A 25763-nucleotide genomic window follows, 5' to 3' on the forward strand; every position below is an offset into this window, starting at 1 on the left:
TGAGATGCACTGCATCCTATGGTGGAGAGGCAATCACAGAGGCTTCCTTAAGGTATGGGAACATTTGTTGCCTTACCTTGGTTCTGTATTGTGGTTGCACCAGGGCTGGAAAGTTGGATAGGATTGGGCCTTCAGTTATCCGCAGATACATGGCCCCCTCTGTGCCCATTAAATTACCTTCTTTGTGTTGGAGAAGCACTTGCAGTGCAATGTCATTGTTTAACCATCTTGCTTAAACTGAACTGCCAAACATGCAGGCAACCAGGCTTCACAATAGATGGCAACTAACAGGAAGCAGGAGTTCCTGCTTCCTGTCAGCCTCTCTGGAGCACGCCTGCAGATTCGGCAGTTCAGTTTAACCAATTTCTGCCCAGCCCACAGGTGTATACGTTTGATCCCTGTTGCGTATATGCAACATTGGGTAGAAATGGCTTAAGCCAGATGGTTAAACAAGAACATTGTGCTACAAGTGCTTCTCCAATGCAGCAAATGTAATTTAATGGCATGTGGGGGGGGGGTGTCATTATTTGTATAGCATTCCCCAGTATCTGTGTTTTCTGGGGATGGTGGTGGAAGGAATGCATTCCCGGCAGATACTGGAGCATGCCAGTACTACATGCAAGGATCCACTGCCCAGTTTTCATCAGATATGATGCTCAAGGTCTCAGAGTAGAGGATAAAACCAATACTCATATTCTGCTGTGGTGTCCTGGATACACAGTGGCATATTTTCAAAATAAATAAATACATTTCACCTGTCAGGGCGCTTCCATGTGACTGATTCTGCACGTGGAAAAATATTGAGCAGAACATGTTGCAAGTTTTAAATCTTGCTTGTGCTGCATATCAGGTGCCATCGGTTAGGAAAGGATATAGAGAGGTGGGGTGTTGACTTTTTTTTTCCCCTTCCTTCCTTGGCATGTTCTTGAACTTATGAAACTTTCTCAGCAGGAAAACCATTTTTCACACGGAACCCATCCGAGCTGAAAGGGAAGTTCATTCACACCAAGCTGAGGAAAAGCAGCAGGGGTTTTGGTTTCACTGTCGTTGGAGGGGACGAGCCGGATGAGTTTCTTCAGATAAAGAGTTTGGTGCTGGATGGCCCTGCTGCTCTGGATGGCAAAATGGAAACAGGTACAGATCTCTCCATGTGGGCTTAAATAACATTCACAGCTTTAAACTCGGGTCATGTCACCCATTGCAGGGTCTTGATGAACCAGTGTGCACTACTGAGCTGGAAGTGTTCATTTTTTTAGATCTCAAGTTCTAGGGTCCAACCCAGGCAAAACTGTTGATGGTCATGGGTATGTTGATTTCCCTTGGCCCCATTTCTGTATCTATAAAATGAGACTGATGTGCAAATAAGGATTATAAAGCACTTTAAAGTGTTTTATAAATGGAAAAATGTACATTTTTTTGCTACTCAGTTAACAAAACTTTGGTACATGACAAAATAAGTAAAAGGGTTTGTCATAGTAGCTGGTAAGTAGCCTTATTTGTGCTTTGATGTGATGAGGTTTGAAATATATGAGAATGTAAATGTATAAAGGCCTAGGCCATTATAGGATGAAGATTCCTTTCTGTGGCTCCCAGAGGTTTAATCCTGTGATTTTAATTAGCCGTTTCCATCTCAGAGCTCAGCAACCTGGCATCACAACCTGTCAATTACCGCAGATACCCGCCCATAAGTTGACCCCCACAGATAAGTCGAGGGCAGGTTTTGAGGCAGCAATCATGGAATTTTCTATGACCCTCGGATAAGTCAGGGTTAAACTTAGGGGGGTGTCTGACTATAGTTTTGTCTGATTTTACCCGAGGCCAGATCCTGAAAAATAACCTACCGCTAATTGTTATCTAAGATCTGTAGTCTCTAATTTATTAAAAACATAGTAAAAGTTCATAAGATACATTTTATTCTTTTTAAATTCTGGTCTTCACCACCTTTTTGTAAACACTATCAGAGCAAGTGCACTATAAACTACATACCAGTAGAACAGTGGTTCCCAATCTGGTATTCATGTGCTCCCAGGGACACTCAACAGTGTACTTGAAAAAGAATGGCATAATGCAGGTCATGCTCCAGAATGCCTTGCAAGACAGGAATGTCTTGCAAGGACCAGCAAGGCAGGAAGGGAGGTAGCTAGTTGACCGTGAAAGCCTCATCAGTAGCTAGTTTTTGGTCATCAATTCATGTATGAACCAGTGATTGAAAACCAGCACAGTAAAAAAGCTGAAATGTAATATGGAAAGTGATCAATCACCCAGAATTTCTCAGCACACTTCTGGTGCAAAACAGTGCAAAGGCAGAGTCTTCTGTTCTTCAAGCAGATAAAAAGAGAAAACACTATGATGAATACATGAAGTCTGGGTTTTCATATGGGCGAGATGAAGGCTTGTGTTATTAATTACAAACAATTTGCTAGTAGGAAGGATACAATTTATGGAAATGGGCTGCCAAGGGATATGCCAGTGAAAAAGGTTGAACCATGAATCAAATCCACCTTTAAGGTGTCTGGTGTGTTAAGCCAGAAGCTCTACATACAACATACAACCCATAACTCTGCAGACGCGTGTGGCCTCTGGGAACCCAGTGCCTCTGGGAACTAAGTGCCAGGTAAGGCACAAGAGTTTAGCATCTGGGCGAGTTCAGCAGCAGGGCGAGGAGGCCAGGGCCCCATACACTGCCCTTCCTCTTCCCTTCAGAAGAGGGCTGCTATCCAGTGTACGGTTTTTAAAAGGACCCCTAAATAAAACAACAAAACAATAACAAAAAAGCTATGCAGTCAGACAGCCAGCAGCAGGGTGGGGGCTATCCAGTGTTCTGCATCGAGTGCCACATGTATGATTATATGCCTCTGGGGCATAAGTCATGGGTGTGTCCTCGGTGCAAGGAGCTCCAGGCTCTCAGGGAACGCGTCCGCTCCCTTGAAGCCTTGGTGGCCGACCTGGAGAAGCGCAGGCAGCCAGAGGAGGACCGTGGGGAGACTTCCGGGGACGATCAGGCTTCGTCCCAACCTCAGGCGTGCAGCTCCTCGGCTGCCCGGGTGGGAAGTCTCGGGACTGGAGGACGTCATCCTGGAGAGGAGGGAAACAATCCCCTAGGGGGGATCCCTTCTCCAGGGGATGGGCCCGTATCCGAGCGCACTCGGGATACTCCTCGGCGGGAGGGGGGGTCGGGGGCTTCTTGTAGTGGGGGATTCGATTATTAGAAACATAGAGAGGGGGGTTTGCGACGGATGTGAGGACCGCATGGTGACTTGCCTGCCTGGTGCGAAGGTTGCGGACATCACTTCTCGTCTAGACAGGCTAGTAGACAGTGCTGGGGGAGAGGTAGCGGCTGTGGTGCATGTCGGCACCAACGACGTGGGCAAGTGTAGCTGGGAGGTCCTGGAGGCCAAATTTAGGCTTTTAGGCAGGAAGCTGAAAGCCAGGACCTCAAAGGTAGCGTTCTCTGAAGTGCTACCTGTTCCACGCGCAGGGCCAGCTAGGCAGGCGGAGATCAGGGGTCTCAATGCGTGGATGAGACGGTGGTGTAGGGAGGAGGGGTTTAGATTCGTTAGGCACTGGGGAACGTTTTGGGACAAGCGGGGCCTGTACAAGAGGGACGGGCTCCATTTGAACCAGAATGGAACCAGACTGCTGGCGCATAACATTAAAAAGGTGGCAGAGCAGCTTTTAAACTGATCCCTGGGGGAAGGCCGACAGGAGCCGAGGGGCATCCGGTTCGGGACTCCTCATCCCTATGGGATGAGGATGGGGAGGTTAGAGAACAACAAGACAAAGGCAGGGTAGGAGAAGAAATTGGGAAAGGTAGGGTGATGGGATGTGATGGACGGTTTGGCACAATGAGAGGATGCGGGGACAAAGAAGCAAATAAGCAGCCCATCCTGGGGCATTCCGTGTATAAATGCTTTTATGCAAATGCCCGAAGTCTACGAGCAAAGGTGGGAGAACTGGAATGTCTGGTGACAAGGGAAAATATTGACATAGTGGGCATAATGGAAACCTGGTGGAATGCGGAGAATCAGTGGGATACCGCAATCCAGGGCTATAAACTCTACAGGAGGGACAGGCAAGGGCGTGTTGGAGGTGGGGTGGCCGTTTATGTTAAGGAAGGGATAGAATCCAGCAAAGTAGAGATTGAAGGTGGGTCCGACTCCACCGTAGAATCTCTGTGGGTTAAATTACCAGGCTTGTGCAGCGATGTAATACTGGGGGCGTGCTATCGTCCTCCAGACCAGAAATCTGATGGGGACCTTGAAATGAGGAAACAGATCAGGGAGGTGACAAGGAAGGACAGGGTTGTAATCATGGGGGACTTCAATTATCCTCATATTGACTGGGTCAATTTGTGTTCTGGTCACGATAAGGAAACCGGATTTCTTGACGTGCTAAATGACTGTGGCTTAGATCAGCTAGTCAAGGAGCCCACCAGAGGACAGGTGACTCTGGATTTAATTTTGTGCGGTACGCAGGACCTGGTTAGAGATGTAAACGTTACTGAGCCATTGGGGAACAGTGATCATGCTGCGATCCGTTTTGACGTGCACGTTGGGGGAAGAATACCAGGCAAATCTCTAACAAAAACCCTTGACTTCCGACGGGCGGACTTCCCTCAAATGAGGAGGCTGGTTAGAAGGAGGTTGAAAGGGAGGGTAAAAAGAGTCCAATCTCTCCAGAGTGCGTGGAGGCTGCTTAAAACAACAGTAATAGAGGCCCAGCAGAGGTGTATACCGCAAAGAAAGAAGGGTTCCACTAAATCCAGGAGAGTGCCCGCATGGCTAACCAGCCAAGTTAGAGAGGCTGTGAAGGGCAAGGAAGCTTCCTTCCGTAAATGGAAGTCTTGCCCTAATGAGGAGAATAAAAAGGAACATAAACTGTGGCAAAAGAAATGTAAGAAGGTGATAGGGGAGGCCAAGCGAGACTATGAGGAACGCATGGCCAGCAACATTAAGGGGAATAATAAAAGCTTCTTCAAATATGTTAGAAGCAGGAAACCCGCCAGAGAAGCGGTTGGCCCTCTGGATGGTGAGGGAGGGAAAGGGGAGATAAAAGGAGACTTAGAGATGGCAGAGAAATTAAATGAGTTCTTTGCATCTGTCTTCACGGCAGAAGACCTCGGGCAGATACCGCTGCCCGAACGGCCCCTCCTAACCAAGGAGTTAAGTCAGATAGAGGTTAAAAGAGAAGATGTTTCAGACCTCATTGATAAATTAAAGATCAATAAGTCACCGGGCCCTGATGGCATACACCCAAGGGTTATTAAGGAATTGAAGAATGAAGTTGCAGATCTCTTGACTAAGGTATGCAACTTGTCCCTCAAAACAGCCACGGTACCAGAAGATTGGAGGATAGCAAATGTCACGCCTATTTTTAAAAAGGGAAAGAGGGGGGACCCGGGAAACTATAGGCCGGTCAGCCTAACATCCATACCGGGTAAGATGGTGGAATGCCTCATCAAAGATAGGATCTCAAAACACATAGACGAACAGGCCTTGCTGAGGGAGAGTCAGCATGGCTTCTGTAAGGGTAAGTCTTGCCTCACAAACCTTATAGAATTCTTTGAAAAGGTCAACAGGCATGTGGATGCGGGAGAACCCGTGGACATTATATATCTGGACTTTCAGAAGGCATTTGACACGGTCCCTCACCAAAGGCTACTGAAAAAACTCCACAGTCAGGGAATTAGAGGACAGGTCCTCTCGTGGATTGAGAACTGGTTGGAGGCCAGGAAGCAGAGAGTGGGTGTCAATGGGCAATTTTCACAATGGAGAGAGGTGAAAAGCGGTGTGCCCCAAGGATCTGTCCTGGGACCGGTGCTTTTCAACCTCTTCATAAATGACCTGGAGACAGGGTTGAGCAGTGAAGTGGCAAAGTTTGCAGACGACACCAAACTTTTCCGAGTGGTAAAGACCAGAAGTGATTGTGAGGAGCTCCAGAAGGATCTCTCCAGACTGGCAGAATGGGCAGCAAAATGGCAGATGCGCTTCAATGTCAGTAAGTGTAAAGTCATGCACATTGGGGCAAAAAATCAAAACTTTAGATATAGGCTGATGGGTTCTGAGCTGTCTGTGACAGATCAGGAGAGAGATCTTGGGGTGGTGGTGGACAGGTCGATGAAAGTGTCGACCCAATGTGCGGCGGCAGTGAAGAAGGCCAATTCTATGCTTGGGATCATTAGGAAGGGTATTGAGAACAAAACGGCTAATATTATAATGCCGTTGTACAAATCGATGGTAAGGCCACACCTGGAGTATTGTGTCCAGTTCTGGTCGCCGCATCTCAAAAAAGACATAGTGGAAATGGAGAAGGTGCAAAAGAGAGCGACTAAGCTGATTACGGGGCTGGGGCACCTTCCTTATGAGGAAAGGCTACGGCGTTTGGGCCTCTTCAGCCTAGAAAAGAGACGCTTGAGGGGGGACATGATTGAGACATACAAAATTATGCAGGGGATGGACAGAGTGGATAGGGAGATGCTCTTTACACTCTCACATAATACCAGAACCAGGGGACATCCACTAAAATTGAGTGTTGGGCGGGTTAGGACAGACAAAAGAAAATATTTCTTTACTCAGCGCGTGGTCGGTCTGTGGAACTCCTTGCCACAGGATGTGGTGCTGGCGTCTAGCCTAGACGCCTTTAAAAGTGGATTGGACGAGTTTCTGGAGGAAAAATCCATTATGGGGTACAAGCCATGATGTGTATGCGCAACCTCCTGATTTTAGGAATGGGTTAAGTCAGAATGCCAGATGTAGGGGAGAGCACCAGGACGAGGTCTCTTGTTATCTGGTGTGCTCCCTGGGGCATTTGGTGGGCCGCTGTGAGATACAGGAAGCTGGACTAGATGGGCCTATGGCCTGATCCAGTGGGGCTGTTCTTATGTTCTTATGTTCTTATGTATAACACATAACTGGGAGTGTGCAATTCAATTCACAGCAGAGAGATGCAGCTGCATATACCTGCAACCCTTTCTACTCAGAAGTAGACCCACTGTTTTCCGTGGGTGTTATTCTTAAGTAATGGTGCACTGAATTGTAGCCTGGGAAAGAGGGTCCCATCGTGGTGTTTCAAAGAACAGACCTACTTTGCAAGCATTTGCCAAGCAGGACCAGAACCAGGCTGCAGCAGAAGGAAGGACATTAAAAGGCTAACTTTGGCTGGAATTTCCCAGTTGCTGTAAAAATGATCTCTGCCCTGCCTGCCTGGTGCCTGCCTGCTGCTTGAGAAACTTGGCACCTGCCCCTTGAGAAACAAAGCTGTTCAGAGTGGAAAGGCTCTGCCCTCTTATTGACCCGGAGATCAGACGAAGTGAGAATTGGAGTTTAATTACTTGGCATAAATTTCACATACTATATATGAGTATCTATGGTACTTGCTGCAATCCTTTGTTGTCCCAACCTGGATGCCAAAGTATAGCATGCAGAGAAGCCCCTTATGTGCAAGATCGAACCAACATGCATTCATAATTAGTTCTTCTTACATGTGTTGCTGCTAAGTCATGTAAAGCATAGTGGTGTGTAGCATCTCAGACCTGAGAGAAACAGGCCGATATTTAACAGCAACAAAGGATAAGGCGAGCAATTTGTTAGGGCGAGGGTTCTGTGGGATGAGTCTGCTTTGTCAGACAGGCATGCATGAAGCTTGCCCTGCATGAAGAAAATAGGTCTTGGCGAATTGCTTTTCAAACTGCAGTTCTGCTCCAAGTCTAAAGAGTCAGACATCAAGTTCTATGCTTGCATCAGTTTCCATGCTGAACCCCTCTTTAATACCCACAAATCAGCCTCAGAATTAAAGAAACTTGAGAAATGGGTTACTGTGCAGCATGAGAAGCCCTGGTGTATATATGCAAGACCTGGCAGATGCCTACAAAGGGGTTTTGTTTGTTTGCGGTTTGGAAATCTAAATACAGGTGAGGTCTCTATATCCATGGATTTTGCACCTGTGGATCTGGCTCAACGCAGGTTCCCCAGACACACATGGAGCCAGACCTGGCCCCAGCTGAGCCCTCCAGAGGCAACCAGAGGCCCAGGGACGCCTCCTGGGCTTCCCCAGGCCTCAGAATGTCTTAAATGGCATAAAAACGTCACTTATGGTTTCCCTTGGAAAACAGGAAATAACGGTTTTTGGCCAGAAACGGCCATTCTGAAGTCTGCAGAAGCAGCAAGCAGATGTACATTACCTCTGCAGGCTTCAGAATGCCCTCAGGAGGGGACAGGAACACAACCTCTTAAAAAGCCTCTTTCATATCCCAAATATTAATATGTCTATCTTAGATGTCACAATGTTCATTAGTCCTTCCTGTATGATGTTTTAAAACTTCATTCAGGATTTGAGGCTGCCCAGAAAAAGTCTTGTTGTTAGTCCAGCAGTGCGTCTCTTAGAGAGATTGAGTACTGAACCTACCGAAGCACAATGAACCTGAAGTTACTATCCCTACTTTTGAGATTGGCAATGGACAGTGCAATCCTATGCATGTCTACTCAGAAGTAAGCCCCATTGAGTTGAATGGATCCTGATATTGATATGCTTGAAGTGTAAGAATTTAAACCACACACAAGAAAAGGGGGGGGGGGAATCACAGTAGACATGGACTTGGCTACACCTAAAAGAGTTCTTTGGATCATGACTTTAAATGTCTTGTTATTGCTTGAATACATTAGCTCTATGGAAAGAATGAAATTAGCAGAAAAATGGCATTACGTCTGAAGGAATGTGACTGATAAAAGAGAAATTTTAACTAAAAATCATTAAAACTTTTCAACTGTCGGTGGTGGCATAGCTGGAGGGGTGGAGCACTCAGCCTGGCAGGGAGGTGGGCGAGCGGACCCTCTCTTTGGAGCCATTCCCAGCGGGGGAGGGGGCAAAACAGAGCCATACGGTAGGTGGTTCGATAGGCGGTTCCGTTCGATAGGCGATTTTGACTGTGCCGAGAGGCATACTGAAGCAACAACCTTGCGTTTATCCTTTCATTTACTTTTGAACAATTTATTTCCACAGGGGACGTTATCGTCAGTGTGAATGACACCTGTGTGTTGGGCCACACGCATGCTCAAGTGGTCAAAATCTTCCAGTCGATTCCCATCGGTGCCAGCGTGGACCTAGAACTGTGCCGGGGCTACCCTCTGCCTTTCGACCCCGATGACCCCAATACAAGCCTGGTGACATCGGTGGCCATTTTGGATAAAGAACCTATCATTGTGAATGGGCAGGAAAACTACGACTCTCCAGCAAGTCACGGTAGTAAAACGGGGAAAGTAAATGGGATGAAGGAACCGAGGCCTAGCAGTCCTGCTGAGGTCTCTTCAAATGGATCCCATGGCTACCCTAACGACACTGTATCTTTGGCTTCTTCTATAGCAACGCAACCCGAACTCATAACTGTACATATAATTAAAGGGCCCATGGGCTTTGGGTTTACTATAGCAGACAGTCCTGGAGGCGGAGGACAGAGAGTGAAGCAAATTGTGGACAGCCCGAGGTGCAGAGGCCTAAAAGAAGGGGACCTTATAGTTGAAGTGAATAAGAAGAATGTGCAGAACCTTACTCACAACCAAGTTGTGGATATGCTGATCGAATGTCCTAAAGGGAGTGAGGTGACGTTGCTTGTGCAGCGAGGAGGTAGGTTCAAAATGGGATAGTTTACAAACTCATATAATTATATGTTATAAGTCTGTTATAATTCTGCATAATGTACTTTAAGCCTGAATTTTGTTCCTTCTTGTGAGTTTCCCAGAGTCATCTGGTTGACTACTATGGGAGACAGGATACTGCGCTTGGTTAACTTTTGGCCTGATCCAGCAGGCCTTTCTTACGTTCTTATGAAGTAGTCTACAACAGTTCCCAAACTGTGGGTCCCAGACCCACCAAAAGTGGGTCATGACCCAATTTTGGGTGGCTCGCAAAACTGACAAATCAGCTATGTGCATGCTACTTGGGGGGGGGAGCACTGCTGTCCAATCCCCATTATAGCCACACCACTTGTTATTTAGAAATCAGGCAGCAGCCTCTAGGGCAGTGCTTTTCAACCTTTGTCATCTCACGGCACACTAACAAGGTACTAAAATTGTCAAAGCACACCGTCAGTCTTTTGACAATTGTCAAGGCACACCATGCTGTTGGTGAGGGGCTCATATCTCGCAATGGCCCTACTAATAAATGATCGTCCCTCAAACTTCTGCGGCACACCTGCAGACCATTCGTGGCACACCAGTGTGCCAGGGCACAGTGGTCGAAAATCACTGCTCTAGGGCTTCTAAAAAGTTTGGGAACCACTGTCCCAACTAATGTTGGGAATCACATTAGAGCCAAGCTACACAGTACATTAACAAATTTTGCCCTTGGGTATTTTTGTTCTTCTAGAAACAGCAGCTGTGGGGAGTCTGATCCAGATCAAACTAGGAAACAAAGGAGCAGGGAAATTTCCCTGTTTCTTTCCATGGTTGTCCCAGGGCTTCCCTGTCATTTTTCCTGGGAGGGGAACTTCCATTCCTGTCAATGGAGGCTTCCATCATAGGGGAGACAAAAAAGGTGGGACAGCGCTAAACTATGACCTCTGATGGAGGAAAGGGGATGAAGTCCCCTTCTGGCACCATATCCCAATCTGTGTTCCCCCCAAAGCTTCCATTGGAAAGCTGCGTGCGCACGCACGCACGCACGCACACACACAAAAGCCAAACAATGACAAAGCTGCACCTGCTGAAACTCTCTCTCCTACACAATCATTAAAGGTTCAGGATCGCTAAAGTTGAAAGTTTGCCCTGTTGAAAGTTTGCCCCTGATATAATCTGTGCTTTGGCCCTTAACCTCCCAGAAATAACATAACAAACACTGTATTCAAATCTATATTCCCACTCAAATTACAGTTGACATTTACCTCATTATGCATCCTGCCCATGATGGAATGTTCAAAACAGACGCTTAAAGAAACCAGTGTTAATAATGAGAAACAGAAATGGTCAGTCAGCTATTTTTGATTAATGGGTCTCATTTCTATTTTATCTTTGGACTATTTCTGGATCATCTTATTGCAGATTCATAGGAAGGGAATTGTGGTGACCTTGCTTCGGTCCCCATACTCTGGTGTAATGGTGTTCGCTTGACATTTGGTGTCTAATTATGTTTTTCTACCCAGTGTAGAAAATCTACCAATCTCTGCATAAGGGTGGTGCTACAAGTCTCAAATCTGCCTAGCTCCTCAACAAGGTATACTTAAACCTGTCTGGGGTGATAATAATGTTTTTACCAGTTTCAGAACTGGCTTTCAAGTTCTCACCACAGCAGAACTTTCTGGTCTGTTTCTAGAGACCTGTGCTACACAGACAGTACTAGAAGTCTGTCCCCGACTAGAAGCTAGATCAACTAGATCTAGTTCGACTAGATCTAGATCGACTAGAAGCTGAGTCGATCAGCTGTAAAGGCCATCTCCATACCCAACCCCTGCAGCCTTTTGATTTTATTCTGTTCCCTCTATGGCAGTTTTTCTCAATGTTTGCCCTCCACTATACCTCTTCACCTGGTCCACTGGATGTACCACCAGAAGTAGCATCATCGCCAGTTACTGCTGGATTGGGAGGCCAGATGCGACACAACAAACACCAGTAAGAGGCTTGGGGTGGACAGGATGGATTTTCTGAGTCCAGAAAAGTATGCTTTGGAGTTCTGCCTGCCAACCCAAGGCTCCTGCCATTGTTTGTTGTGCTACATTCCTGATCTCACTGCCAGGCGGCAGAGGTCCAGGGGTCGAGCAAGTACCACCAGACACCACCTCAAGTACCACTGGTAGTACCTGTACCACTGGTTGAGAAACAGTGCTCTAGGGAATCTTAAACAAAACCTTTCCAAATCTCTTCCCATTCCCCAGTACCAAGGCAAGAAGCAAGTTTCCTTGATTCCAGCCTTGCCAGTATCCACATGACCCTTCTGTGCTTCTTCTAGTCCCATAACAGGTGTTCCCAACTCAAAAGCTTGCAGGGTAGTGTACTGCCATAGGGGCAACGGATCTTTTTGGTAATGAAGGCCATAAACATGCCAGTGGGTGAAGAACTTCTATTTATTAATGCAAAGCTTACGTAACTTTTGGTTATCAAAGCAAGTTAGTCATAAAATACATTCAAGATGAGCAGTGTCTGTGTCCGTTCTGATGCCCCGAGACACCCCTCCACACACCTCCTAACTCCTCTCAGGCCGTAGACATACTTCAGTGGCCACTAGGGTGTGTAGTGCTGGTCCTGCAGCTTAGGCTTCTACTGAGGTGTCCACCTGATAAAGATCTTGGAAGGTTTTAAAAACCCTGAAACTACACGTTTACTGCTAATTAGGTGGATACGTTTAATGACAGTTATAATTTAGTTTATGAGCTGGAAACGGTGCACTCATTTACTTCTCAGACTATCATGCTTCCCACCCCCAGATGCCTGGCCTTGAAATAGTGCCCAGTGCTTTCCAAAATGAGCTAAGCAGGGCCAAACACTTCCAGCCACCCAATTAAGAGAGAGAGAGAGAGAGAGCTCTTCAAGTGTTTCTGCAAATTAATGAGAATATACTCCCAACAGGCTGTTCAACCATGTTTTAACCCCTGACAGGTCCAAGAAGATTGAAAGGGGCACCTGGTACACCATTAACTCCTCAAGATACAATGGTCTTGTGGCAGCTGTCTGGGTGCACAAAATAGTGGGTCAGGTTTTACAACTGCTGTTAAGCACACTGCACCACTGAAACATGCATTTGGGTTGCGCATGGCTCAGTAGGATTGGACTCTGACTTTTTTTTTTAATACAGAGATAGTAATACAGAGCCAAAGAGGTAGGCTCTGTATTAGAGGTAGGGCCCTTTTAAAACCTGCCATGGTATATTTTCTCAGTGTAAGATACAATCATGTCACCAATGTATAGGTGGGATATGATGAGGGAAGTTTCACTTACGTTGTTCACATACCAACCTGTTGGAAACATCCCCTATAACAGGAGTTTTCAACTGGTGGTATGTGTACATGCAGCCAGGGGTGGATCCAATGTTTGTGTTTGGGGGCGGAGATGAGCACTACCAACTCCAGAGCCCAGGTCAACCAGTAGGGTAGACCTGGGCTCCAGGTTGAACTTGATGGCCTCCATGGGCAAGGTTTGCTGGGTGGGACAGCTCAGCAAGTGGTACATGAGGGAACAGCGTGGAGAAACGCTGCCTTATAGCATACTCAGAAGCTTTTGAACAGTCTGTTTCTATGCAAGAAGGTAGCTGACGGATGCCTTTCTCTCTTTCGCCCCCTGCTGTCCATTGAAGAGAATGCTCAGGAGAAGCCTTGCTGTCAGGCATTTGTCTGATTAACATGCCATTTGTGTTCAATCAGGCTTCAGCAGCATCCTCTTGCCACGGCAGCGCAAAAGGCTGGTGTTGTCCAAAGGATTTGTCAGCAATGCTTACTAATCGGGCAGAAAAATATCAGAAAGAGATGCGTAATGCGCGTGAGAAGTTCAGCCAGCTCCAAGCCACTGGTGTGCTCTTGATGAGCATGCCTGATGGTTAAAAATGCAAGGCATAGCTGGGGAGAGAGCAGCCTGTAAAAGATTGACTATAATATATCTTCAGCTGGAGTTCTGGCTTCTGATAATTAGATCGCTTTTGTCAACAGCCTTAACGCCTGCTATTCGGTTAAGGAATGAAAAGGTGGTGAATAAAGGAGATCTTATAAGTAAAACCAGCATGAAGGAGTTCCAGCTGTAAAAATAAAAACCCTACAAGCCTCATTATTTTCACTTGAGCTATCTTAAATCTACTCATATAATAAGTCCTGATTCAAAGGTTAAGAATAAGCACTGTAACTATTTGACAGTGGAACTGTGCGGGTATTATTTTGAGCAAAACCATTTCCTGTGCTTTTGGTTTCATTTCAGCCAAGCTGTCACAAAAAAAAATGAGGGACTGAAATGTCTAGACAAAATTGGTTGAACCGCAGTGAGAACTGCTACGCACAAGCAGGTTATTCTGTTGAGTAGTAGCTGTGCAGTATACTTTTAAAGCATCTGTCACACCAATTCTTTAAAAACCAGGCAACTGGAGGAAGAGCACAATAAGCAGCGATGGGATGAGCTCCCCAGTTAGGCTTGCAACTGGAGTTCGTTCCCAAAAACTCTGATTGCTTGACTGCAGTTCCAAACCAAACTGTACCCTGTTCTGCCTAATGATGGCACTCAGAGAAAGAAGTTCTGATTACTCCCCAGTAAACCCCCCCCCCCACTCCACTGAGCAGTCTTCCCTGTAAGGAGCTTGGCAACCTTGGAAGTTCAGCTATGACATAGTGACACCATATGACACCACTACTTGCCAAAATTTTTACATTTTGGAATAATACCATCATGGTATATATCATTCGATGTGTAATTTCATATGGAATGCAATGAAATAAACTGCATTGAAATATCTCTATTCTATCAAAAGTTATAGCCAAAAAACCAGCAAGGGTGGGGCAATGGTGCATCACCGCACCCACTGCCTTCAGCGTTGCCCTGCCCACTGCGTGGGAGGAGATGGGGTGATGCGCTGGCCTTCAGTACCAGGCGACGAAAACGCTAGTGTTGCCACTGCTGAATGGCACATTAGAAGTAACTTCTTAAACTATGTCTAACATATCCTAATTTACTGTTTTGTCTTCCCCTTACAGTATTTATTGCCTTTATGACCCTGTTTCCTAAGTTCTTATTCATGAAGAATGTGGCAGCCTTGTCTTCTCCAGAAATGGAAATGTATCTGTTTCCTCAGTCTCTCATGTTCCCAGTATGGTGTTCCTAGCTGACCTTGAATTTTCGTAAAATTTTGTATCAGAATACCTCTTTGGCCTGTCTAACTCTCACTGCTCCTTCTGCTTCAGTAAAGTGGCAAAATCCTGTTCTCACATTTATTTTAAAGTTGCCAATGGTGCAAAACTGATCGTCGTTTTCAAAATGCCTTCTGAAGTTGCACTTGCTTTATATCACCATTTAATGTTTTATGCATAATAGGTTTAGCAAAGAATATAGAGTTGAGATTAAGCATCAAACCATACCAATGGAAACAAACTCTCAACTCCCTTCAAGGTCAGACTTGCACAGAGAAAGGTGTGTGACTTTGGGCACAATCCTAACTCCTTATGTTAGTGCTTTCTAGCACTTTTCTAGCACTTTCTAGCACTGACATAAGGGCAATGAAGCTCTGAGGTAAGGGAACAAACATTCCCTTATTGTGAGGAGGCCTCTATGAGTGACACCCAACTGCAGGAATGAAGCACATATCCCATTGGTACCACTATGCCAGTGCTGGAAAGCACTGACATAAGGGGTCAGGATTGTGCCCTTTGTGACTTTCCGGCTTACGCTGGGATCACATAACCATTGACCACGTGTGGTCACATGGTCAGTGGGGGCACACATCCCAACCCGCTTCCCCTCTGGAGGGTTGTCTGAAGCCTCCCAAAGGCAGCACATGTCCTCAAAGGAACATTACTAGATAGATACTAGATAAAATAAAAATTTTACAGTGCAATCCTATGCACGTCTACTTAGAAGTAAGCCCAACTGAGTATAAAGAGGCTTATTCCCGGGTGTATGGGGTTGCATCCTAAGTACATGTGCTTTTTTAAGCAGCCTGTTTTTCTTCAATTTTCTTTAAAACCTTTATTGATTTTCGTGTTGTATGTTAAAAATCTATAACATTATTGATTTAAACATGTGTCAAACTTTTTTCATGGAAGCCCTTCTAGGAATTATTGTCTGACCCATATCATCTCATGTGAGTCTTGCATTTGTCTGTATTTTTCTTCCAAGGGTTCTTTTTAGAATGTATTTGGTTTGAATGTAGAAGCTTCAGGGAAGAAAAATATTTGATTTATTGCCTTCCAAACTCCTTTTTTTGTCACCTGTTCTACAGAGACAGTTTTTTTAATCCACAAAAACTCTAGAGTGAGATCAGAAAGTATTGTCCATACTCTGAACATAAGAGGAGACCTGTTAAATCAGACCAAGGGCCAATCTAGTCCAACTTTGTGTATCTAGTGGCCCACCAGATGCCTCAGGAAGCACACAAGACAACAAGAGACGTGCATCTGAGTTGAAACCTGTTGTTTATTATTTGTAAATAGCCTACAGTTACTAGTGCTGGGTGACATAATCACATGTTGCCATGCTGAAGCCAAATCAGAGTGAGGGCATTGCTTCCTGCCCTCACTCTGTAACGTTATGTGTAAAAAAAAATCAACAAAAAATGACCACCAGCAGTCCACAGTGTGACTGCTGCAATCAGTAAACTTGTCCCATATTTCTGCCCATTGTTACAGGAATTGTGCTGCCCTAAAGTTGCTGAGCATCCCCCTTCACTTTACATCTTGAAAATGGGAGAGGGGCATATCGGTGCTAGTTGGCTACATGTACATAAGTGTGTCATGTGGCTTGCATACTAATTTTTACATGGAAATGATTTCCTCAAAGGAGTTCTGTTGTTTTGGGGAAGCAGCCCCTTTCCTCTCAAGATCTTCCTTTCACAGTAACATCAGATTGTCGGAAGTCAAGATGTGACTTGTAGAAGCTCATCCATGCTCAACAGGTGCTCCATCAGATGCAACACATTAATCAGCCATCAGTCAGTTAGGGAGGGGGGAGTGAGAATTGGCACTTTGACTGGTGTCTAATTGATCTCCTCCTAATAGGGAGGTGATTGGCACTGTCAGACCTGATTAGCAGGTGCAACCTTCCTCCTCTGTAAGGGTCAGTGCCCACCATTTGTATCCACTACCAGCATTTTGAACGGACGCAGAAAAAACTGAACACAAGTGTATATTTGCATTTAATTCTCATAACATGAAGCAAATAGTTATGTATTTATAAATATTACCCCAGTTTAATGAGATCAGTGATTTTTAACCTTTAGCGACCCCTGACCACTGAGGCAGAAATTGGAATCATTGTGGACCCGTGCAGTCCCCTCCACCCCCCTACACATAAAAAGTACAATTAAATTTGTAATAATTAGATCATTGGTTCCCAAACTGTGGGTCGTGACCTGATTTTTGGTGAGTCCCCAAAGGGTGATCAGATAACTAATTGCCACAAGCCCTGAGGCTATTCAAAAATCAGATACTGTAGCTGCTAATTACCCTAAAAAGAGCTCAGCTCCTGCAGTTTGCAAGTACAGTAGAACTTCATTAAGTTGACCACCCAAGGGACTGGAGAAATTGGTCAACATAGGGAGGTGGTCAATATACAGGGAAAAAAGGCATTCAAATATTATCATGTTTAGTTCCCAGGACAACAAATGCAAGGCCAAGTTATTATTTAGATTGGATTTTTAAAAAGTTTTATTGCAAATATCAATGAGAATTGATCCTCTTGTGATGCTTACTATTTATATCATCTATATCAGGGGTACTCAATAGGTGGATCGCGATCTACCGGTAGATCGCGAGGCAAAATGAGTAGATCGTGGCGTGCCAACCCCCCCCCCTTCAGGTGCCTCTGGGAGGAAACGCCGGGAGTAAGGCCCATTGTACTCAATGGGGCTTACTCCCAGGTAAGTGTGGCTAGGATTGCAGCCTCACAGCCTAATCCTAGGCATGTCTATTCAGGAGTAAGTCCTGTTATACTCAGTGGGGCTCAAGGTACACCAACATACATTGTACACATAAATGTTATATGTTTTGATGGCGCGAACATTGTGAAAAAAACTCTGGTAGATCTCCGGGCCTTGCTGAGTTTCAAAGTAGCTCTCAAGCCAAAAAAGTGTGAGCACCCCGATCTATATCTATATCAAGAGACAGAGAATAAACAGCCCACAATCAGTGTTCAAAAAAACCCCTGAAAATTCATAAGCTTAAAAAAATTGTAAGTTAAAATAATACTTGGTTTCATAGCAGACAGGCAGACCAATGCTAGCCCTTGCCAGCCTATAGCATGTAGCATGTTACATAGCCCTAACAGCTAAAAAACAAATACTTTTTTACTTAGGCTGCCTGGCCTCCACTGGGTCTCCTCAGATTCACTAAATGCCAGAAGGTGTTTGATATGGTCCCTCACTAAAATTGTATTGGCAACCTTCAGTCTCGAAAGACTCACTAAAAGCTGTTGAGAAAACTCCACAGTCAGGGAATAAGAGGACAGATCCTCTCATGGATTGGGAGATGGTTGAGGGCCAGGAAACAGAGAGTGGATGTCAGTGGGCAATTGCCATAATAGTGGAGAGAGGTGGAAAGTGGAGTGCCTCAAGGATCTGTTCAGGGACTGGTGCTTTTCAACATCTTCATAAATGACCTGGAAACAGGGATAAGCAGGGAGGTGGACAAGTTTGTGGATGATACTAAACCTTTCTGAGTGGTGAACACCAGAAGGGATTGTGAAGTGCTCCAGAAGGATCTCTCCAAACCTAGGCAGCAAAATAGCAGTTTTGTTTCAATATAAGTGTAAAGTAATGCACAGGTGTTGGGAACCAAAGTGAAAGGACAGTGACTTCACTATGCACAAGCATAGTGTATGTGTAGGGAGATAAATGTTTGAGGGTCTTTTTCTGGTTGTTGTTGTTGTTATAATTAAATAAAAAAAATATTATTTCTTTCTAGATCTCCTTTTTTAAAGTCTGGTAAACCTAGGTGGGTCCCAATAGAATATTGTTGTAAAAAGTGGGTCCTGGTGCTAAAAAGTTTGGGAACCACTGAATGAGGTAATACTTGTTAGAGATTTATTCGATGTATTATTTATAGAGAAGATTTTGTTGCTGGCTGCGGCTGCTGTTGTCCGTTCTCTGCCCTCTCTGATGGTCCATAGGGAAGTTCTCCTGAGCAAGCAGTTCCCTATGGGATACCAGAGAAGGTGGAGAATGTGCTGCCTGCAGCCAACATTTTGAGCCCTCTCTAATAGTTTGTGGAGGAGTGCTCACTTGGCAAAATGCTGGACGTGATCGAAGGTGATCTTTTTTTCTGAGACCTCCTGGACCACTTTTCAGGGTTTCCACAGGTTGGGAACCACTAAACTAGATACAGTCCAATCACCACACTAAGTCAGAAGCTGGTTAGTTCCTTTTCCTATCATTGCAAACTCTGCATGTGTTTTTGTTGTTCTCAAAAATCTCAGATAATTGTCTAAACTTTGAAAGGTTGGTAGAAAGTTTGATGGAATGCTTGGGAGGCTAGAAAGTGTAAACAAACAGGCAATTAGTATAATTGAGATGGAAAAATTATTTTAGCCTTCAGGGAATAAGATGGAAATATTCTCTTGTATTTGCATAACACTGTTGTCGTGCAACATGTGTAACGTTTAGGAATGCAGCTTCTGAATGATCGCGGTGGTGGAGGCTCATTAGTTAAGGGTGCAATCCTAACCCTTTATGTCAGTGCTTTCCATCATGACATAAGGGCAATGCAGCTCTGAGGTAAGGGAACAAACATTCCCTTACTTTGAGGAGGCCTCCGTGAGTGACACCCAACTGCAGGATGCAGCCCACGTCCCATTGGCACCACTATGCCAGTGCCGGAAAGCACTGACAGAAGGGGTTGGGATTGCGCCCGAAGTCACTGAAAATTGAGAGAGAGAGAAATTGTTCTGCAGGGACCATAGACACGGTGTCCGTAAAAGCTGTGTCCCCTTGAGATAAAGTTAAGGAAGGAGGGACAGACTGTGTAAGGGGGTGGTGGTTCTTTGAATAAATCTCAGGCATGTAGTGACAGGTTCCAGAAGGGTAGCTGTGTTAATCTGTTGTAAGAAAAGCAACAAAATACCTTGCAGCACCTTAAAGGCTATCAGATTTATTGTGGCATAAGCTTCCTGGACAAGAGCCCATTTGATCGGATGCATCATAGCTGGTTCTTTTATTTTGGTTTGTTTTAGTGAATACTTAGCAGTCACTATGACTTAGTTTTAATAGAGTCTGCATTCCACTAATATTCCACTAATAGCAAAATTCCACTAATAGGGCCTTTTATATTGCCCTGATTTTCCACCCCAAAATTTTATGTTCTGTGTTTATTGTTTTGAATGCTAACCTTGTGCGAGTGCTTACAAGCTCCTGCCGTGTACCGATGTTTTATATCAGATGCGATATGATATAACACAAGGTGGCACAGCTGAACCTTATATTGTGCATTAAACAAGGCAGATTTAACTAGCGATGAGATCCCTCTTCTCACAGCCATTTCTCACGCACCCGTAAATCAAACAGGCACTGGACTGTCTCAGCTAAGAGAACATCCGTATTTTATTCTGGCTTACTGAAAGCAGATCCCCCTGCCAGGCTTGGTGCAAATGGCTTCAGCAAATAATTTGGAAAGCATGAAATAGTGTGAAACCACACCTGAGCTTAGGTGAAAAAGTTGCAGCTGAATCATTGATTAAGCGTCCCCGTAAACAACCGACACCAGTAGGAGTGAAGGATACGCTTTGTAAATTGGTCTCATTGAGTCACTGGATAAAACACGACTCCTTAACACACAGTCATTGATATGGCAAGTCTCTCATGGCTTGTGGGTATTTTTGTCTTTGGTTGTGTTTTAGAATGTCTATGCAAATGGCTTTGGGTAACAACAACAACAGGTATTTATATACCACCTTTCTTGGTCTTTATTCAAGGCGGTTTACATAGGCAGGCTTTATTTAAATCCCTATTAAATAGGGATTTTTACAATTGAAAGAAGGTTCTTTCTTTCAAGAACCACTACATTCAGGTGTTTCATTCCGATCTGGCTTCACATTCTGGCCTCCATCCTCCCACGCTCAGAGCAGATGGAATAGCTTGGCTTCAGCTTGTCAGCTGCTTCAAGGTCGCATGGTGCCGATGGCCTCGAACTGGCGACCTTGTGGATGTTATCTTCAGGCAGACGGAGGCTCTACCCTCTAGACCAGACCTCCTGCCCAGAGAATACCTTTGGGTATTCTCAATTGTTTCAGTCTTTGAGTGTAACAGGCTGCATACCTGAAACATCTTAGTTCAGTTCTTCCCCACCTCTGCAGTTAACCCATTGTTTGCATTAAAGCGATACCTTAGATCTGCAATTCACTGTAGCTTTGTAGGGAGGCCGTGTTAAAGTAGAAAGTGTTTCTTTTCATCCTCCGATAATATTAGAGCATGGGTCATCCACTGAATAGGGTAGCAGCAGGTTCAGGACAGACAAAAACGGGGACTTCTTCCCACAGTATGTAATTAACACATAGCTTTTGCTATGTTCCATTCCGGAACTTCCAGTGGATTAGAAAAAATTCAATGACTACCAAATCAGTGGAAAAAATAGCTCTAAAGACCCACCTCCAGGTTTGTTGCTCCTCTGTTACCTCTGAATGCATTGGTGTAGATGCTATACCACATTCAGCCACTAGATGGGGTGAATAATGGTATCTAATGGAATGAAATTATAGTTATTTAACAGCATGAAGGTAGGAAATTGGATTTTGGTGCTTTTCCCCCCCTTGTTACAAGATATTTAAAGGTGGTCCTCGGTATCAGTGATAAATCAAATCAGTGGGTACCAAATCAATAGATACCGAGGTCCCACCTGTACCAGATTCGGAAACCAAACGGGAGAGTTTTTTGCCCTGCTTGAAGGAGAGCCACTATGGTGCACATAATCATTCCACCCCCATCCAAGCACTTTGGGAGAGAGAATTTCAAATTATTCAGCATCTACCCTGCTGAACCATGTGCTGGATTGCTTTCCTAAATCTCCCACTGATCATTTCCGTTGAACCGGGTCTACTGTTGTGAGAAAAGGACAATATATTCTTCCACTCCATACCAACCATAATTTTATAATTCTCCTGCCCAATCGTGTCCTTTTCTCCTCCCCTCACTGGTACAGCATGTTGCATCAAATGGGGGGAGCATCAGGAGGCTTCAGAGGTGAACCAGGATTAAAATCTCCTTATTACCTCCCGCTCCTGCTCTGAAATGGGTCTCTTTGGACCTATGCTACTGATTTCGCTAGTTGCAAGTCCAAGGAGAGAAAGAGGGCAGAAAGGGTTCAGGAAAGGGGGATAGGATCCAGTACATGCCTTTGCTGCCAGATTCACCTTCACCCACTACCTCCCTGTCCCTCCCACCTCTCCCACCTCTCCCACTGACTTAATAGCTTAGAGGTGGCAAAAGACCTAACGACACTCGCGGGAAGTCTCCAGCCTTCGCGCCCGCATCCTGGCAGCATGCTATTTAGCACACTGCCAGAGAGCATTTTACAATGCTTTTTCAGCAGTAGTTGGCAGAGGGATGTGTGTTCCACTGCCAGCACACCCTGATAGGACTGGGTCCTCATTCACATCCCCCTCTTAATTGTCTTTTTTTCCCCGAGCTAAAACTTTGTACCCTTGTCTTGAAAAAGGAATGCTTCTCCCTTCTGATCATTTTGGTTGCTTTCTTTTCCACCTTCTCCAGCTCTAAAATGTCCTTTTTTGGACTGTGGCAATAACAACTGTGCATAGTATTCCAAATGTAGGCACATCATGGATTGAATAGGGGCATTATAATAGCAAGTCTTCTTCCCAGTTTTTTTCTTTCTTGATGATTCCCTAATCTGGAATTTGCTGTGTTCACTATTGCCACACACTGGGTTAGTGTCTTCGTTGAGTTAACCACCAAAACTCAAGAAAGAGACCTTGGGTTTTGGTGGTTAACTCAATGAAGACACTAACCCAGTGTGTGTTAATAGTGAAGACAGCAAATTCCAGACTAGGGAATCATTTGGGGGGAAAAATTGGGAAGAAGATTTGCTGATATTATAATGCCCCTATTCAAATCCATGATGTGCCTACTTTTGGAATTCTATGCACAGTTGTTATTGCCACAGCTCAAGAAGTGTATATGTGTATATTCCATCAGTGTATATGTGAAAATGGGAACTTTTTTGCCCCAGCATTTATCACTTTTCAGTTACTGACACTGAACCATATCAGCCACTGGTTGCCCATTCATCCAGTTTGCAGAGGTTCTTTGGGAGCTCTTCCTAATATGCTTTTGTTTTTCCACCCTGGACAGTTTGAGGTCATCTGCAAATTTTTCCACCTTGCTGTGTATCCCTACCTCCAAATAAGTTATGAATAAGTTAAAAAGCACAGATCCCAATATAGATTCCATCCGCTGTGGCCATTTATTTCTGCTCTCTGCTTCCTATTATTTAACCAATTATCAGTCTGTAAAGAACTTGAACTCTTATAACAGAAACAAATGTGTGTGCTCTTATTTGTGAGGTGCTGTGCGCTATTAACTTACTGTACTTAAATGAATTAGAATGATCTTATAGACTTGCATACTCATGACAAAGCAGATAATGTCACATCACCTTTCATAAGTGGTGTTATATTCTTTTCTTTTTATAGACAGTTCTGAACTGACCTTGCTTGCAGAAAGCAGTCCATTTCCCCCCCAAAAATATTAATATATGCAGAATTTATTTCCCCCCCTCTTTATTCAGTTTTTTTAACCAAGTCTAGAAATATTTGACTTCCATAAAGTCCTTGAGCAAACCCTTATTAATCTAATCTTTTATTAATATATTGCTGGCAACATTTCATCCAGAATTAGTTTAGCGCCTCCTGCATTTCCCATCCAAAGAACATTACTGGACGTTAGTGTAGTTATTATTACACTATATTGTAATATATACAATTATTATATTGTATTATATAATACTATTATTAAGTATTAAGCGCTTCTTGTTTTGCACTTGAAAGTAAAGCATATTGATGTACTTTTGCTGAGTAACAGGGAGCTTATGTTGGGTCTTCTGCCACATGATGAAAAGTTTATATTCCTGTTGTAACAGCCATCTGTCTTCAGTAAGATGGATAGTGCTTTGTTAAAATAAAAATTGTCCCTTGTTCTGGAACCCCAGTGAGAATAACAGGCATTCCTCATCTTTGGATATACACAGTGCTCTGGCATTGTATAGGAGTTTATTCCATTCTATTTCATTCAGTTCCACGCTGTCTCTTTTTGAAATCTTGATGTGTAGGCCTGTAGGCCTTTGAGGTCTCAGGGTTGTGGTTGTCCTGCAAAGAGATCAGAAGAAATAGCACTGAAAAAGAATGTGGAGTTGGAAGGAAACAGAAGGTTGCTGGGTTCATTGGTTAATGGGCTTGATTATTAGTGATTAATTTAAGTTATTGTGTTGTTTCCCCCCAGTAAGTTATCTTTGAAGCTGCCAGAATGATTCATGAATCCATGTGCCGGCCATCTATTTTAAAAGATTCTAAATAATTTAGTAATAAAAGAACGGCACAAATGTTTGGTAAAGATCATATACTAATGTAACAAGAAGTCCCACTGTTGATCGTTTTTCATAATATACTAACCATTAAAGCCATTGTAAAATACTAAAACCATTTCACGAAAATTGCTTAATCATGCTAGTCTCTCCTCTCCCAAAGTGGTGTTTACCAAGGAGAAGGAGGCTGGTTGCACACACAGCTTTAAGGAGATGAGGAATGAGAAGAGTGCTTTGTTTCAGATCTAGGGTGGTAATCTCAGATAATCTCAGTGATAATTAGTTCATTCCATATGCTCTATTTCTCTCATTTTAGATGAACTCTATGAAGTAACTTTTTTTTTTTTTGCTTAATCTGATAGGACTTTGAAATTAGTTGCTATTAGCCTTTACAATTCAGAGAAATGGTTGCAAGGGCCTCTAATACGAATATAGAGTCTGCTTTTAGTGATGAACTTGGATTTCCTTGTAAATTGCTTTGAATCATCATGCTCAATAGACTAAGCAACATTCGTACCACATTTGGCTCCATCTCCAGCAACTGATCGCTTCTCTGCCTTTCTCCCCAACTCATCTGCTATGATACTCCTTCCTTTCTTCCTCCCATCTTCAAACTCTGCTGTGTCTCTCTGGCACCTTGTTGTTTGTAATACTGATTTTGCCCCTTTATGTTTTTTAGTGGGCTTTCCTTCTGCCACGTTTCAAGTCAAGATGAGTACAGACAGCCATCTAACAAGTTGTCACCACAGTGTGCATGCTAGCCATTTATTTGGTAAGGATATCCATTTGTAACATCTTGCCAAGCGGTGAATAAATATTTACCACTTGACCATAGCAGATCAGGAATCTGGGAAATGTAAGATGCTTTGAACTTAAAAGATGCAGGCTTACAGTACACACTGAGCTAAGTCTCCACTTGGTAAATGGTTATATTGTCAAAATGAAAAATAACAAAATCGATAAGCAGATAAGTAGTTAGACTCGGTAGGTAAGTGGTTAAATTTAGAAGTAACCTATCTTTGAATGCCAGATGAAAGGGAATGGCAACAGGATACAGATATCTTGTTGTCTTGAGTGTATCTGATTAGCCACTGAGTGTCTTGAGTGTCCTGAGGCATCTGTTGGGCCACTGAGATACAGGAAGCAGAAATAGATGGGTTCTTGGCCTGAGCCAGTAGGGCTCTTTTTATGTTCCAAACATAAGACACCAGCCTTACTGCCTTGTGGTGGATGGTGAAATTTTCTACAGGAGCCCCTGTACGCTGCCCTACTAATAATGAAGTTGGAATATATGACATTCACTTGTCTTTGAAAAATGCCAGGACACATCTGTGCGAGTGCATAGCGTTTCTACCTTTCATGGGTTTTGCTCATTCTTCTGTGAAACCTTTCTCACCCTCGGTGGTGCTACTGTTGCTAACCTTTGATTTTTCTGTGCATATTTTATTGAGAGCTGACTTCAGCCAGGATCTGAAAAATGACAGCGGTTTCTCCTCTTAGAAATGCATGAAAGTTACATGTAGAAAGAGTAAATGAACATTACTGATCTCTCATGTTGTTCTCAAAAGTT

The 25763-nt window shown here is 44.1% G+C and overlaps 1 protein-coding gene across 14 annotated transcripts in view; it reads left to right on the forward strand.

The window, feature by feature from the left end:
* The window catches only part of MAGI1 (membrane associated guanylate kinase, WW and PDZ domain containing 1), a 584211-nt gene that overhangs the window by 488488 nt on the left and 69960 nt on the right, over positions 1–25763 (forward strand). For 7 of the 14 annotated variants that reach the window (XM_066618525.1, XM_066618529.1, XM_066618534.1 and 4 more), the window contains exons 11-12: positions 949–1134; positions 8998–9618. In XM_066618525.1, the coding sequence (XP_066474622.1) occupies positions 949–1134; positions 8998–9618 (807 nt within the window). The remainder of the gene's footprint in view (positions 1–948; positions 1135–8997; positions 9619–25763) is intronic. The other 7 variants (XM_066618527.1, XM_066618531.1, XM_066618533.1 and 4 more) reach the window with 1 other exon arrangement.

The sequence above is a fragment of the Tiliqua scincoides genome, chromosome 2 (genome assembly GCF_035046505.1).
Source record: "Tiliqua scincoides isolate rTilSci1 chromosome 2, rTilSci1.hap2, whole genome shotgun sequence".
Taxonomy (NCBI): Eukaryota; Metazoa; Chordata; class Lepidosauria; order Squamata; family Scincidae; genus Tiliqua; species Tiliqua scincoides.